General features: G+C 71.7%; 2 protein-coding genes across 2 annotated transcripts in view; one reads left to right on the top strand and one right to left on the bottom strand.

The window, feature by feature from the left end:
- CHLNCDRAFT_137645 (hypothetical protein) overlaps nt 1-2,423 on the top strand; it is a gene marked incomplete at both ends in the record, with an annotated part of 9,735 nt that extends 7,312 nt beyond the window's left edge. Inside the window, 6 exons of the mRNA XM_005851334.1 lie at nt 163-647; nt 837-917; nt 1,160-1,298; nt 1,593-1,730; nt 1,962-2,033; nt 2,241-2,423. Coding sequence (XP_005851396.1) covers nt 163-647; nt 837-917; nt 1,160-1,298; nt 1,593-1,730; nt 1,962-2,033; nt 2,241-2,423 — 1,098 coding nt within the window. The remainder of the gene's footprint in view (nt 1-162; nt 648-836; nt 918-1,159; nt 1,299-1,592; nt 1,731-1,961; nt 2,034-2,240) is intronic.
- Nucleotides 2,424-4,143: 1,720 nt separating this feature from the next.
- Nucleotides 4,144-15,661, bottom strand: CHLNCDRAFT_137643 (hypothetical protein; the record flags this gene model as incomplete). Its single annotated transcript, XM_005851038.1, has 28 exons — nt 4,144-4,380; nt 4,629-4,768; nt 5,005-5,128; nt 5,452-5,621; nt 5,858-6,116; nt 6,471-6,992; nt 7,225-8,064; nt 8,200-8,564; nt 8,888-8,988; nt 9,193-9,370; nt 9,500-9,606; nt 9,906-10,026; nt 10,169-10,220; nt 10,364-10,465; nt 10,744-10,806; nt 10,937-11,197; nt 11,405-11,521; nt 11,785-11,943; nt 12,175-12,648; nt 12,831-13,013; nt 13,147-13,250; nt 13,443-13,839; nt 14,087-14,176; nt 14,384-14,451; nt 14,658-14,778; nt 15,048-15,251; nt 15,363-15,431; nt 15,617-15,661. 28 exons carry the CDS (start codon nt 15,659-15,661, stop codon nt 4,144-4,146), a joined length of 5,673 nt encoding a protein of 1,890 aa, XP_005851100.1.
- Nucleotides 15,662-16,079: the final 418 nt, after the last annotated feature.

Raw genomic sequence — 16,079 nt, 5'->3', positions numbered from 1 at the left:
GTGCCGTGTCGTGTGGCCTGCTGGGCAGGACGGTGTGGTGCATCTTGCCCTGCCTGTGGGATGCATGCCCACTTCTGTGCCTGCCGCCCCGCTCGCCCCTCCTGCGCCTCCCTCGGCGTGGCCTACCTCTGTGCCCCATGCCGCTGCCTGACCCTGACGCAGGATGATGCGGAGGCAATGATAACGGCCAGCGTGTGCGGCGGCGACCAGGCCTGCATCACCACCTCCCTCGAGAAGCTGGGCCATGCCGATGCAGCCGAGAAGGCGAGCCGCGTGGCCGCCGCCTCTGGCAGCGACAGCAGCGACGGAGAGGGAGGCGGCGGCAGCGGCCAGGCCCGTTGGTATGGCAGCGGCGAGCAGGAGGCCGCTGGCGGCGGCCGCTGGGACGGCGGCAGCTGGGACGGCGGCAACGGCAGCGACAGCGGCAGCGGCGACGGCAGCGGCGTGTGGCAGGGCAGCGAGCGGCAGCAGCTGGAGAGCAGCTGGCGGCAGCAGGAGGCGGCGGGGGGGCGGCGGCAGGGTGTGGAGCTGGCGCTGGATCTGGACAGCTGGCAGCATGTGGGATACCCCACGGCGGTACTGGCGGCGGTAGTGGCCTGCAAGAATGGGGTGAAGCGGGCACACCTCATTGACGCCGACAGCGACGGGTGAGCAGAAGGCCGCTGGCGCTTGTGCAGGGCACAGCTGATGGCAGCAGCCGGCGGGTTGCTGCGCCTTGGCAATGCTTTAGCCAGCAGCACGGGGGGGGCACGGCTGGGAGGCTGGCTGCATGGCCTGCCGTGTCTGCACTGTACTGTCATTTGACACTGTGCTACTGTACCGCTGCTGTACCGCAGCGCCCTGCTGCTTGAGATGTACACGCGGGACGGCACCCCCGGCGTGTGCATGATCGCGGCGGACCTCTATGAGGGCATCAGGTGAGCTGCCCGCCTGCCTGGGATGGGGTGGGGTGGGGGTGCCTCCTGGGCTCCTCCTCCCTGGCTCGCCCAGAAACGGGCCCGGCCCTCTTGCAAGCAGGCAGGTGTCAATTGAGTGGCAGCAGGCAGCAAGCAGCAGGCAGCATGGGCCGCGGCCACCCCCACCCACCCTCTGCCTCCTGGGGGCTGTGCGCCCAGCTGCCCAGCCCACACCCCGCCTCCCGCCCCGGCTGTAGCTGTAGGCCTGCAGAGGGGCGCGACGTGCCCGGCCTGCAGCAGCTGCTGGGCATGCTGGCGGCCGAGGGCTTCACGCTGCCCTTCCCCGTCGACGACGTGCCGGTGCGCCTGCAAGACGTGACTGTGATCGAGCGGGAGGGCAAGGTGCGGCGCCGACTCTCTCACTCTCTCTCTCGCGCGCGCGCGCGCGCGCTCTCTCTCTCTCTCTCGTTGGCAGGTTGCTTGCCTGACCGCTGCCCCCCTGCCTGGCACCACGCCTGCCTGCCTGCCTCGCCTCTTCTTCCGGCTCGCCTCCTCCGCTCGCCTCCCGCCTGCCCCCTCGCGCTTGCTCCTCCGCCACCTTGCCCTGCCCGCCTATCCACACCCACCCACCCTGCCACCTGGCCCCTCCCTCCCCGCGCCCCTCCCTCCCTCATCCTCCCACCCTCCACACCGCAGGTGCTGGGCTGCGCCGTCGTCTGCGATCTGGGGGACTCTGCCGACGCGGTGCGGGTGGCCGAGCTGGGCGCCTTTTGCGTACACCCCGCGTACCGCCGTGCCGGCTTCGGTGACAGCCTGCTGGATTACGTGGAGCAGGTGTGCTGTGCTGTGTGCGTGTGTTTGTTTGGGTGTGTTGTGTGGGTGTTGTGCGTGTGTATGTGCTGAGTGTGCGCTGTGTGTGCGTGTTTGTGTGTGTGTGTGTGTTTCATTGTGGCGGATGTTGAAGCAGGAGCACGTCTGTGGCGCATGGCGCCTGCACCCTCAGCACGCGGTGCCCCTGCTTGAAATGAATTGCTGCCCCTGCCGCACCTTGCCACGGCTGTGCAGGAGATGCGGCAGAAGGGGTACCGCCGGGTGGCCATCGTGGCTGGGCAGGGATCATATGAGTGGTTTGCCCAGGTGTGTGCACGCGTGTTGGATGGGCGGGCGCCGCCGCGTGCCACGGCATGGCTGCTGCCTCCCAGCAGCTCTTTGCTGGGAGCCTGTGTGGCGGCCTGGCTGTGCAGGCGGGGACCTTCTGGATTCGCCTCTCCCCTCCCCTGTGGGCCGCCGATGCACTCTCCCTCACCCCCACCCCTTCCGTGTGTCCCACGCGCCTGCCCGCAGCGCGACTTTGCGCGCGTGGGCGCCGCCGCCAACTCCATCCTGCTGCCGGCCTGGCGCCAGCAGGAGCTGCAGGCGGCGGCCGCGGCGGCCCCCAACGCCGCGCCCGCCCAGCTGCTGGTCAAGCCCATTGTGGAGCTGGATGCCTCGGTGGCGGCGCAGCCGGGCAAGCGCATCGGCTTCTAGGCCCTGCGGTGCCTCCCCCTGCTGCTGTGCTGCTCGGCAGGGCGCCTTCTGTTGCTCGCATTTGCGGTTCCTGCTGACCTCTTGGCTGTTGCGCATTGCCACACTTGGATCTGTGATGAACCTCCTCCTGCTGTGTCGCTCCTCATACTCCTCGCGCCACGCTTCGAAGACCTGGGCGGGGAGCAGCGCCATTGCCTGCCCCCCCTGCGGTTCGCCATCTGTGTCCCTGTCCAGGCCTCTTTCCGCACTTTGTGTTCTGCGCCTCCCTCAGCCCCCTACACACACAGACTGTACCTGTGACCGCACTAATGTGGCACCTGTCGTCCCTGGGAGACTAACTGCTGTGAATTACGCTTGGCAGTGTGGAGCTGTACAGGGCAGGTATCTGATTGTGCTGGAATCTGTGCAGGCAAGGAGGTACGGGGGCAGTACAGGCATGCAATGAATGAATGGCTAGTCAGGGGCAAGGCAGGGGCAGGCAGGACCGGCTGTGTTACTCAAGGCCACGCAGGTCGGGCTACCGTTTGCTGCTGGGCTGTGGCACACGCTCCTTCAGGCCTCCAGAGCCGTGCCCAGCAGGCGGGTCACCACAGCCGGCGGCAGCGGCACCCCCGCGTCGCGCTGCGCTCGCGCCAGGCTCAGCGCCGCCGTGCGCACGCGGTCGCGGTCGCCCGCCGGCAGGCGGGCCATCAGCTGCGCGGCCTCGGCGCAGGAGCGGGCCAGCACGGCGGGCAGCGCGGCGCGCAGCTCGGGGAGGCCAGCGGGTACCCGCAGCCAGTCCTCGGGCGTCAGCGCCAGGCGGCACACCACATCCACCCACAGCTGAGGGGACGTGCCGCCGCGGGCGCCCTCCAGAGCGCCCAGCAGCTCCCCGGCCTCCCGCGGCAGCTGCCACGCCGCCAGCAGGGCGTGGGCGACATCGTAAAACCCCCGGGAGAGCGCTAGGTGGAGCGGCAGGCGGACGGCGTGGTTCCTGGCCAGTGCCGCGCCTGGCGCGGCGGCCAGGTAGCGCAGGCGGAGTCGGACAGCGAAGCGGATCCTGCAGGGCAGCAGCTGGAGCACTCACTACCTGGGTTGTGTGGCCTGTTCACACGCGCACAGCGGCAATGCGAGCGGGTTGGGGATGCGAGGTGATGAGAAAGAGCACCTGTGAGTTATGCGTGTTCCAGCCGCCTGCTGCGCATAGTTAGAATCTGAGGCGCGCAATGGGAGTGCGCTGGCGGCCCCATGGAGCCCTCTCCCTGCTCCCCATGCCGTGCGCCGCGGACAGGTGGCAGGGCGCCGAGAGGAAAGGCTGTTGCTCTTGGACACGCATTACAACCAACAGCATGCAACACGATAATGGAGGACTTGAGAGATCTGTGCATCGGCTTTGGGTCGGGCAGGAGCCCAGAGTGGCTGAGCGGGGTGGCAGCGGCAGGGCCCGCCAACCAACTGCTGGTGCTCAGGCGGCTGACAGCATGAGACAGGGCAAACTGATGCCCAAGTGCGCCGTCTGGACAGCCTGGAGGCAAACCGATGCCCGCCCACCTTCCTGCCCCGCTCTGTTCCGCAGCAGGCTTTACAAAATTGTTCGCTGCACACGTCCCTCCCCGCCACAGCCACAGCGCTCTGCCGCCGGCGAGCCTCCGCCCGCCAGGCGCCGCTGCTCTCCCACCGCCTCCCCCGTACCGCCCTCTCCCCCGCCGCTGCTGCTCCGCCGCTCCAGCCGCCGCCACCTTCAGGCGGCGGCCTCGTAAAACAGCACCGACGGCTGCACGCGGCCGGTCTCGCAGCGCCGTCGCACCTCAGCCCAGGCGCCGACAGACGATGCCGAGGAGTCGTCGAACATGACCCAGCGGGCCAGCTCCGGCAGGTGCACAAAGGCGGAGTAGTGGCGGCCGTAGTAGCAGACCATGGCGCGCAGGCGGTACATGGTGCCGGGCGGTACCCCCGCGTACAGCTGGCCCAGGTCGATCTGCGGGGGGAAGAGTGCGTGTGTGTATGTGTGTGTGTGTGTGCGCATGTATGTGTGGGTGGCAGGTGGTGGGTGAGAGGGTGGTGTGATGCTGTCATGGCGGCGGTGGCGGCGGCGCTGTGCGGCGGTGGCCTGCTCCCCCAGCCTCAGCGGGCACGCGCACCCTCACGCAGGCGGCGCACACAGGCACACAGACAGGAGCACACAGGCAGACAGGGAGGCGGCGGCGCCAGGCGGCGGCGCCCCACCTGCTCTCCCACCGCCCGCAGCGCGCCGCCGATGGCCCCAGGCTCCTCGCTGTGCGACTCCCACACCAGCTGCAGCGTGAAAACGCGGGGCGGGCCTCCCAGCAGCTCCTGCCTCACGGGATGCAGCGTGCCGCAGCCGCCTGGGGCACGCGGGAGGGGGAGGGGGAGGAGGGCAGGGGGCACGTCACGCTGTGCGGCGGCCACAGCAGACAGGAGCCACACCGCATCGCACCACCACCATGACAACAGCACCGCACCGACGCTGGCCGCACATGCCTGGTGCTGGCTCACACAAACTCCAACCCCCCACTCGCCCCCAAACCCCACCCCCGCACTCCAGAAGGAGGCAAATAAGCGCGTGCCGCCGCCAGCTCACCCAGGTCTGTGTCGCAGCTCTTCTGGTGCTCATCCTCTATGCTGCGCAGGCGGGCGCCAAAGCCGGGGTCGCTGCCTGTGCGCAGGCTGCCGCGCAGCGCGGCAGCAAAGGAGTTGAAGAAGTACTGCGGCAGGCAGGCAGGCAGGCAGGGAGGGAGGACAGGCAGCGGGTGGGTGTGTTGATGGTGGTACCGTGATAGGGGGAGGGAGCGGGGAGGGAGGATAGGGAGCGGGTGAACAGGGTGGCACAGCACGGGTGTGTTGATAGTGGTGGCATCACCGAGTGAAGCAGCAGGGGTGCGATGGCAGGAGGCAAGGCAGCGCGTTGCAAGCTAGAATCGCCTCGCGCCGCCGCCTCCTCCCACAACCCCCCCTGCGGCGCCGCCCGCAGATTGCGCATGCGCCCCAGCGGCCCTGGCAGGCGAACGAGAGAGACAGACGGACAGACCTGCGTGTAGTGAGCTGACTGGGTTTCCTTGCCGCACGCGCCGCACCGCACGCCCTCGCCCACCCGCAGCCCAAAGGCGACGTCCACGCTGGCGCCGGCCGCGCCGGGCGCCGCCTCCCGCATGTGTTCGTACAGCACCAGCAGCAGCTCGCCGGCATCGCTCATCTCGCCTGCGGGGGCAAGAAGGGTGGGCGCAAAGGGGCGCTGGGTTTGGCAGCGGGGGTGAGGCGATAGGGGCGCGGCCGGGTCGGTGGGTGGGTGGTGAAAGTGTATACTGGATACCAAGGTATGAAAGGATGGGGATGAGGGGCAGGGCGATGAGGGCAGCGAGCGGCTCGAGCCGGGGGCGGCCGCGTGGTGTGCGGTGCGCACACACACGCGCCGCCAGCCCGTCCCTGCCGCCCACCTATCTTGAACTCCTGCCCCGGCAGCGCGTTGATGGCCTCCCGCAGCGGCGTGGGGTCGATCACCGCCCGCTGCTGCTGCTGCTGCTGCTGCTGCTGCTGCTGCTGCTCGGGGGCGGGCGGCGCGGGGTCGCCGCCCTCCGCGGCCGCCAGCGCCAGCGCCTGCCGGTGGTCATCCAGTTCTGTGAGCTCTCGGAACAGCCCCACAAAGGCCTGCAGCACGGCATCGGACAGGTAGACTTCCGGGGGCCAGGCCAGCACCTGCATGGGGGTGGGAAGAAAGCGCGGAGGCAGGCAGGTGGGACGGCAGGCGGGTGAGAAGAAAGCGTGGAGGCAGGCAGGCAGGTGGGCAGGCGGGTGGGGCGGCAGGCGGGTGGGGCACGGCTGCGGCGGGCGTCTGGGGCTGGCTGGGGGTGCGGGCGCCGTGGGGCTGGCTGGCGGGGCGATGCGCGTGTGTGTCATGCCTCACAGCCAGGCAGGCACCCCTGCCAAGCAGCCCAGGCTGACAGCCGGAAATTCGGGCCAAGGGCCCGTTCCCCTGGCCGCGGGCGCGCCCAAGGGAGCCGCACCTTTTCCACGAAGTCCGGCGCACGGCCGGAGGACTGCCAGACGAACGTTGAGGAAGCAGTTGATTCCCCCGGCTTCGTTCGCAGGCCCCGGAGCGCCCAGGCCGACCACCTCCGCCTGCCCGGGACGAGCGCCCGCCAGAAACTTGAGCGGTGGGGGGGCGGCGGGGCCGCCGCCAGCGGGCAGCACGGCCAGCGGCGCGGCCGCGGCCGCAGCCGCCTCGGAAGGGGTCGGCTCGGGGCTGCCCTGCCAGCTGGCGCCCCAGTCGGCCGCGCCCCAGTCCGACGCGCCCCACTCCCCTGCTGCCGCCGCAGGCGCGGGCGCTGCCGGTGCAGGCTTGGCCGCAGCGGGGGTCGCTGGCTTGGCTGCCAGCGCTGCCCAGGAGCTGGCCGGGGGGCCTGCTGCCCACGCCGCCGCCGGCGGCGTGGGGGTGGCCGCCGGCACGGCCGCTGCTGGCTCGGGCGCGCGCTCCGGCGCCGCCGGCGCGGGCGCCGCCGCTGCGGCGGCCGCTGCCGTCTGCTGTGGGGGCGTGGGATAGGCCGGGGGCGCCTGGGGCGCCGGCGGCGCGTCCTGCATGGGCGCGGGGCAGCAGCAGGCAGCAGCAGGCAGCACACCAAGGCGAGAGCTGGGCGGTGACCAGCGCTTGACGCGGCCGGCAGATCGGCAACGACCTAGATGTTAAAACGTGGAACAGCTAGGCCTGGGGAGGGAACTCCCTTCCCCCATCTTTGCCTTCACCTCTAATGCTCGCAGAAGCCCCCCCCACCCCCACCCCACCCCCCCACACATTCCAGCCACGCACCTGGGCGGGGCTGTACAGCCTGACGACCGCCTCCTGCGCAATCCTGGCGGCGGCGGCGGGGTCGGCCCAGCCGTTGGACAGGCGAGGCGCTGCAGGCTCTGCGAGGCTGGCGGCAGGCGCCGGCACGGCTGGCGGCGCCGCTGGCGGGAGAGGCTGGCAGAGGGTGGGCCACAGCAGAGCGCCCGCATCGGGCGCCGGCGCTGCGGGCGGCTCCAGGGCTGCGGGCGCGGGCCACGAGGCAGCCGCCGCCGGCTCGGCCGCCGCCGCCGCTGCCGGCGGCTGCGCCGCGGCCCACGCCCAGCCGCCGGCTGCCGCGGGCGCTGCGGCTGCCGCCTCTGCCTTCTCTGCTGCGCCGTGCTTCTCTGCCGCGCCGTGCTGCTGGTCTGGCGGCGTGGCGGGCCGGCGGGGGACGGTCAGAATGCGGGTTCTCTCTGCAGGGGGAGCGGTGGGTGTCCTCCTGCCGCCGCGGCCGTCCAGGCCGCCGCTGCTGTCGCCCTGATGCGGCAGCGGCTGGGCGGTCTGCGGCTGGCCTTGTGGCGAGGCCCGCTGCTGCTGCGCCTTGCCGGGCGCCTGCGCAAACCTGGGAGGCTGCGCCTCCGGCTGCTGGTGGTGCTCGGGCTGCTTCTGCTGCTTCTGCTGCTTGTGCTGTGCCTTCTGCTGCTGCTGCGGTGGAGAGTGCTTCTGTTGCTGCTGCTCCTGGTGCTCCTGGTGCGCCGGCTGCGCCTGCTGCGCCTGCTGCGCCTGCGCCTGCTGCTGCTTCTGCTTCCGCGGCTGCTGCTCTGCCTGCTTGGTCCCAGTGCCGGCCTCTCCCGGGCTGCTGCTCGCCTGCTTGCTGGGTGGCTGCGTCGCAGCAGCGCCAGGGGTCGCGGCAGCTGCCGCTGCTGCGGCCGCTGCGGCGGCAGCAGCCGCTTCCCGCTTCAGCCGCTCTCTCGCCCCTCCCCTCGTCTGCCTCTTGCTTGCTCGTACATCCCCCACCCTTGCTGCCTCCTGGCCCTTGGCATCCTCCTCCGCGGCAGCCCTTGCCGCCGCCGCAGCCTGCTCTTTAGCCTGCCGGTGCCGCTGCGCTTCCTCCTCTAGCTCCCTCTGCCGCGCCGCCGCCGCCGCCTCCTCCTCCTGCTGCCGCTGCTGCTGCTGCCGGCGTCGCGCCTCCTCCTCCTCCTCCTGCTGCTGCCGCCGCTTCTGCTCGGCGGCCCGCCGCTTCTCTTCCTTCTGCTGCTGCCGCTTGCGGCTCTTCTCCTCCTCCTTGCTTTCCTCTGCCAGCAGTGCGTCCGCCGCCGCCGCAGCAGCGCGCTCGGCTGCAGCAGCCTCCTCGGGGCTGATACCACCCTTCAAGGCGGGATCTGCAGGCGGGGGCGCAGGAAAACAAGTGGAGGGGCGGGCAGGGGCAGGACAGGGCCGGGGCCGGGCAGGGCAGGGCAGGGAGCCAGCTGCTCAGAGGCTGGCCGCCGCTGCGCAGGGTGCCGGCGCTCCCCAGGCGGCGGCAGGCAGGCGAGGTGCTCCCCACGCAGCGGCAGGCTCCGCGATGGGAACGGCGGCGCGGCTGCCTGCAAAGCCAGGGTACCGGCACGGGCACCCCGCCGGCATGCCGCCAGCATCCCACCAGGAGCCTCAGGCTCCGGCGCCAAGCAGCAGCGCAGCGTGCCGCCCGCCCGCGGCAGCGCACCTGCCGCCGCCGCCCTCTCCCACCGCGCCGCCAGCACCTGCTGCACGGCAATCTCCTCAAACGGCGCAAGCAGGTGCACAGTGCACGCCTGGCGCAGCTGGCTGCAGGCAGGCGGGAGGCAGGGCCGGGGCCGGGGCCGCGGCAGGCAGACGGGGGGTGAGCAGGCAGCCAAGCGCAGAGGGCCTCCCCAGGCTCGGGTTGGAGCCATTGACAGGGCGGCCACGAGACGAGGCACAACGAGGCGGCAGACCGGGAGCGGCGCGGCGCGGCGGCGCGCTTGCCTGAGCACGTCGAACGCGCGCCACCTGCACGCGCAGGCCGCTACTTGCATCTGGAGCACGGCCTTTTCGAACTCTGTCGCCAGCTGCCTCATGCCGGCGCTGGCCAGAGCCATGATGCGCAGCAGGCTGCCGTCGCCCAGCAGACTGCCAAACAGGGCCTGCACCTTTGTAGCCCAGGGCAGCACGGCGTCCTTTGGCCGGTCTGCAGGAGGCGGGGGGGGTGGGGGCGCACAGCAGGTGGGCAGCGACAGTTGGGATGGGTGGCCGGGGACGCCGCAGGGGCAGCAGGGGAGCAGCAGCAGCCCGAGGCGGCGGCAGCCGGCCTGCTCACCCGTCAGCCTGTGCGCGGTGTCCAGGCGCATCGCATGGTTCTGAGCATGCATCGCGACGCTTGTGTATTCGTCCATAACCATCGCCGCAGCCGCGTCGGCCCCCAGCCTGCACCACAGCGGCAGAGCGCGGTAAGCAACCTGGGCAACCTCGGACCCTCTCCGCCCCCGCGGGGCTCAGCAGCCCGGGGCTCAGCCGCCCGAACGACGGCAACCAGGCAGGGGGCTGGCGGGACGAAGTCGATGCGTTGGTTGGGGTGGCACAGGGCAGGGCTGCACAGCAGCCAGGCAGGAACGCAGCCGCCCCACGCGCAAGCAGCCATGCTGCCACCCTGCACACACGCGTGTGCATACACACACGTCCCCCTGCGCCCATCCCAGCCACACGTGCGGCGCGCCCTGCCCCACCTCTGCGCCAGCTGCGCCAGCAGGGACCCAGAGTCTTTCAGGCACCGGAGCTCCTGCTCTTGTCCCAGCAGCTCCAGCCTGAGCAACAGCTTGCTGACGGTCAGCAGCTGGCGCTTCAGCTCTGCAGGGCGGCGGGGCAGTGCGGGGGCCGTGCGCGGCGACTGTGGTGACCAAGCGCGGGCTGCGGGCGGCGGCGGCGGCGCACGCGCTGGCTCCTTTGGCGCCTGGGGCAGCAGCGGCTGTGCGTTGCTGGCTGGCCCCACCTATCCATGCGTCAGTGGAGTGCAGCAAGACGGCTATCTGCTGCGAGTCTAGCTGCACGGCAGGCACAGCAGGCACAGCAGGGCAAGGTTGCACGGCAGGCACAGCAGGCGCAGCAGGGCAAGGTTGCACGGCAGGCACAGCAGGGCGCCGGGGCCGCCAGGCGGCGGGGCGGGGCGGGCAGGCGGGCAGCGCACCTCGGTGGCATTTTCGAGCGCCTCCTCCATAGCTTGGTACCCACCCACGCCTTCATTCCACACATGGTGCAGCGCCGCTCTCAAGCGATGAATCGACTCGTCCTGCGACAAGCAGCACGCGCTCAGGCAGCCAGGTGGGCGGCCCGGGAGCGGCACGGCAGCAGGAGGGCAGCGGGAGCGGGGTGGCAGGCGGCCGGCCCGCCCATGCCAGGACGGCCCGAGCCAGGACGCGCGCGCGGTGGCCCGGCCCGGCAGCGGCCCGCCACCCGGCGCCTGCAGGCGGCAGCGCCCTGGCAGCGGGGCGGCAGGCAGGGCCTGGCGGCGAGCGCATGGCCCAGGCAGCCTGCGCGCGCGCCCCGCAGCCAACCAGCCAGGCTCACAACATATGACAGCTGCTCAATCAATTCCAGCGCCTGGTCTGTCCTGGTCCCCAGCCGGCCCAGCTGCAGGCAGGCGCCAAGCGCGCAGACGGAACAGTGAGGGGGACACCAAACTCTGCTGGAAGGGCGGCCGGTGCCAAGCTTCAGGCCGGTGGCGGCAGGCAGCGTAGGCAGCGCACGGCAGGCGGCGCACCTGCGCGCTGGCACCCAGGGTCAGCACCGACTCATTTCTGAAGAGCTGCAGGCACAGCATGACTGCTCCATCGCTGCCCCCCGGCACGGTGCCGACAGGCATGCGCAGGGCACCAGCCGCCAGCCCAGCCAGGCCGCCCAGGCAGTCCTCGGGAGAGGCGGTGGCCGGCGTGGCGCCGGCCCTCCCGGCGGCGGCGCAGGGCGGGCACCAGCCCGGCTCGGTGTGCGGCGGCGGCGACGCCTCGCCTGCCGCCGTTGGCAGCTGCACAGGCGCGGCATGGGAGGCAGGGTTCATGCGGCGCCCGACTGTCAGCAGCCAAGAGACGCCCCAGAGTTTGTGAGAGCCAGCAGCAGCGGCAGCCCTTGCTTGCGTTCCCACACGGCAGGGCAGTGTGTCCGCCTGTTGCCGAAGGGCATTGCTGCCCCATGCCCAGCCCAGCCCAGCCCAGCCCAGCCCAGCCTGTCTCACCTGGTGGAGCGCCAGCTGCACGGCAAAGGGGCTGACCCCGATCATCGCGTGGCCTGGGCCGCCAGCAGGCGCGGGCGGGTGCCAGGACAGGCCGCCCAGAGAGATGGCCGCCGCTTGCTGCACACAGGCGCACGGAAGCGGGGCAGGGAGCTTGCGGCATGCGCGCCTGTGCGCAGCACACGCCGTGGTTGGCCCCGGCACACCTCCGCACCGGTTGGCTACTTAGCTGGCCCAGCACCCCAGGTAGGAGCAGGGTTGGGAGCCTGGCCCGCCACGCCACCCCTCAAGCCACCAGCCCGCACCTGGCCGCTCTGCTCCTCCGACCAGCTGCCGACCCGCTCACCACCCACCCCGAGCAACGCAGCAGCCGGCCAGCTCACCCCAAAGTCCGCCTTGCCTAGCTCTGCGCGCATCACGTGCTCGTCGGCAAACAGCGGCGACGGCCCTCCCAGGTCTTCTGGCGTGCGGAAGGCCTCCCCAAACCCCGCCGCAACATACGTGTATGCAGCCAGCAGGCAGTCCGAGGGCAGCAGAGTGAGCTGCAGCGGCGGCAGGGGCATGGGGCGGGGTGCGTTGGGTGGGGCCGTGGGGGCGCGGTGTGCGGGCAGGGAGTGGCGAGGGAGGAGGCTGGAGGGTGCCTGCCCTCGCCCTTGACACCTGCCGCGCGCGCACGCGGCGGCGCAGGCCGGCAGGCGGCGGCCCGCTGGCTGCCTGCCGAGCAGAGGCAGCCTGCCTGCACTGCTGGGGCGCGGCGGCCGCGCGACGCCCACCTGGCGCAGCAGCATGGTACCCGTCAGGCCGCGGTGCTCCGCCGCGGAGCTGCCGACCCCCAGCTGCGCATGCTTGTCGATGCACTCCAGCAGCGGCATCACAAACGCCTCAAACAGGCGCTGGCGGGCCTGCATGCGGTGCAGCGCCAGCAGGATGCGAGCCGCCAGCTGGCGCCGCCGCCTGAACGCCAGGCGCCGCGCCGCCGCCTGCAGCACGGCCGCCGACGGAAGCTGCCCCTCCTCCTCCACAGCATCAGTTGCCGCTGCCGCCTCCTCCTCCTCATCGTCATCAAACTCCTCCTCCTCCTGCCCCTCCTCGCCCGCCTGCCCTGCCCCAGGCGCCTGCGGTGGCGGCTCCAGATCCAGCAGGCGCAGCAGCAGCAGCATCTGGCGCCAAAACGTGCCCCCCCGGGGCTCCCCCAGTGACAGCAGCGTCGTCATCAGCCCATCCACCGCCGTCGGCGCCGCCGACGCCTGCAGCGGAGCAGCCGGGGGGGCAGGCACCGGGCACGGCGTTGCGGGCCTGGCACCAAAATCCGTTCATGCGCCTGCCCTGCGCTGCGCTGTGCTGCGCTGCGCTGCGGTGTGGTGTGGTGTGTTGCGATCACCTATGCTACGCTGCGCTGCGCTGCGCTGCGCTGCGCTGGGCCACTCACCAGCACACACGCCACCCCCGCCAGGTCTCTGGACGTGGACGTCGGGCTGCCCATGACCAGCTGCAGCGGCCGCACCGCCGCCTGCAGCTCCTCGCAGCTTCCGGCCAGGCCGCGGGCGGCCGCGCACTGCTGCAGCAGCATAAGCATGTGGCCACGCAGCGCGGCAGCCAACGCCTGCTCCGCCTGCGGGGTGGACGAGGGCGGGAGGGCGGTCGGGAGGCAGCACACATGCTTGACCGAGTGGCAAGCACACAAGGTCAGGCCACATCGGGCGAGAGAAAGATGGGGTTGGCAGGCGAGAGAGCATGGGAGGGACGGGGAGGCGGCAGCCCCGGCGTGCCTGGGGCTCCTGCGCTTGGATTCTGTTCGCCAGCAGCCGCTCGGTCGCCGCGCCCTTGGCCACCGTAGAAGTGATGGTGTCTGCGGGCGTGGAGGGAGGGGCAGGGGAGGGGCAGGCATGATGGGATGCACATTGCAGACTGGCTAGGGGGCGGGCAGGGCAGCACAAGCTCGCCGAGCGCGGGGGCGACGCCGCAGGCAGGCAGGAATAAAGGCTGGCTGGTTGGCTGCCCTGCCACCTCTGCTGCCGGCAGCTGCGGCCAGCGCAGCCACCTGCGCCCCAGCCCCGCCCTGGCCACTCCGGCGCGGCAGGCTTCTTGCCTGCAAGCCGGCAGCTGTCCTGCAGCAAGCCCGCCATGCTCTCAAGCTCCTTCCAAGGACACTCCAGCAGTTCAGCCAGGCCCTCCTCTTCGCCGCCCCCGAACCCCTCCTCCTGCGCCGCCGCCGCCGCCGCCGCCGCCGCCGCCGCCGCCGCCGCCTCAGGGCTGCCGCAGCTCAGCACGGCGGCCTTGCGGCGCAGGCTGAGCAGCCGGCGGTGCAGGCGGGCGGCCAGGCGAGTCAGCGGCACCTCCGGTATCACCATGACGTCGGCGCCCGCCATCGAGAAGGGCAGCAGGCTGGAGATGTGCGGCAGAGGGTGGCGCAGAAAGCTGTGCCCCATCCACAAGCCCTGCGCCGCCACGTGCCCAGGGAGCGACTCAGCATGGTGGCATGCCCTGGGCAGCAACAGAGGCGCCGCAGCGCCACGCAACCGCCAGCACAGCCCACGGCTGCCAAGCCCATGCACGCAGAGCGGGGCGCGCGCGCTCAGCCCCCGGCAGCACAGCGACGGCGGCGACGGAGGCGCGCGCGGCACGCGGCAGGGCTACGGCGGCGGCGCGGCGGCGGGCAGCGCTGCGGCGGCGGCGGCGACCCACAAAATTCGGGCTCCCAAGCTCCAGACCAATCTCGTGGGCTGCCTCGGCCACACTGCGTGCAGGACCCGGCCGGCTGAGGTACGCCTTTATCTGCAGCAAGCAGACCAGCAGCATGCGGCATGTCAGCCCTGCTGCTGCTGGGTCGGTGCGGTGTGGCGGGCAAGCGGGGAGGGGCACACCTCCTCCTCCCAACCCAAGCCTGCAGGTGTGGCCACCTCGGCCCGCCGCCAGCAGGCGCTGCCGCCAGGCCAGGAGGTGCCCAGCCAGGCACCAGCCAGCCGCCGGCAAGTGGCTCACCCGCGCCAACTGCCCCGCCTTGTCTCGCAGCTCTTCCTCCTCGATGCGGGCATCAAACACCTGTGCATCTGCCAATCACAACACACACGGGTTGCGGCGCCTGGCGTCAGTGCGGGCTGGCGCGCGGGCACGCTGCCCCCGCGGCGCAGCATGGGCCGCGCGGCGCGCTCGGACCCCCCGCTCCCACGCACCCGGTACCGCCACCTGCCCGGCACTGGCACCCGCTGCCGCCCCGCCAGGGCCGCGACACGGCGGCGGCCCCGCCCCCCCGCACCTGCCACTCCGGCCAGCCCGCGCTCGCCGTGCCTGCGGGTCCGCAGGGCCGATGCGGCGGTCTGGTAGGCCACAGGCCCATGCTGCTCCAGCTTGGAGGCAATTTCCAGCAGAAGCTTCTCCTGCAGCAGGGCCCGGGGGGGTGTGCAGTACAGGGAGGAAAGGAAAGCGCGGGCACGGTCGGCGCGCGAGGGGCTGCGTGGGGCGCCGGCACACACCCAGAAGCTGCTACCCACACAGCCTGCCGCAGCCGGCGCGCCTCGTTGCTGTGGCCCCCAGCCGCCGTGGGGCGCGGGCTGCCGCGCACTGCCGCGCGGGCGGCTGCGCTCGAGCATGCACGCAGCGCGCTTGGCGAGCGGCGCATGGCGGCATGGCAGGCCGCCGCCTGTACCTTGTCTTTGCTGAGGTGCTTGTTCATGGCAGCCCTCTTGATCGCGCCCCGCAGGTCCAGCACCGACAGGCGGCACTCCGGGGCCAGGCGCTCCAGCGCGGCCTGCTCGCTGCCGGCAGCTGACTCCCGGGCGGCGGCGCCATCGCGTTGTGCCGCCGCTGCCGCCTCGCCCTGCTGCAGCCGGTGCTGGAGGTAGGCTTTGATCTGCGGGGTGGGAGAGGGCGGGCCAAGCAGAGGCGGATAACTGCTGGCTGCCTTGCATGGGGCGAGGCGCTCGCAACAGGCACCAGCTGCAGCAGTGTGGCAGCCACTGACCAGCTGGGCGCGCTGCTGCTGGGCCTCGCGGGTCTGCCCCTGCTCACTGCCGCCGCCCGATCCAGCATCCTGCACAGGCCAGCAAGTCGGCGCGGCTCAATGACGCGCACGCAGAAGCAGAGTGACGGTGGCGGCGGTCTGGCGGCGGCGGCGGCGGCGGCGGCGATGCAGACATGCAGCATCGCAGGAAGCGCAGCGCGCCTCCTCGCGCGCTGGCAGACCAGGGCGGCACCCGCGGACCCCCTCCTGCGCACCTTTTGACCCTCCCTCTTCGGGCTCTTCTTCTTGCCGGGGGCCATGACTGCGCCGGGGCTCTCGGATCAATTCTCCATCAGTGTGCCTACGTCGCCGAGGCGCTTGGGCGGACTCAGGATGCAATGCGCTGGGATCCCCTCCTAGAGGCCTCTCAGCTTGACGACGTTCAATGCCACGATCGATCTAGGCAGGCGTGATGCAAATTGTGCCCGCCCGAGGCCATTGGCCACGGCTGATTCGCATGCTACGTGGCGCTGGCGGTGCCATGGCGCCATCCGGCGACATCATTCCTGTGAGTGCTGTGCGTGTGGCCTTGAATGCGTTAAACACATTGCAAGCTGAGATGCCCAACCGTGCTTCGTGGATAAGAATCTGCACTCTTACAACGGGCTTGCGCCGGCTGCCCGGCGGGCGGCGGCCCAGCATGCCGCCCAGCGGCGGCGGCAAGATATGTTTGCTTAG

The sequence above is a fragment of the Chlorella variabilis genome (genome assembly GCF_000147415.1).
Source record: "Chlorella variabilis unplaced genomic scaffold CHLNCscaffold_2, whole genome shotgun sequence".
NCBI lineage: Eukaryota > Viridiplantae > Chlorophyta > Trebouxiophyceae > Chlorellales > Chlorellaceae > Chlorella > Chlorella variabilis.
Note: the sequence above shows the minus strand (reverse complement) of the source record. Positions and strands in the feature narration are given on the sequence as shown.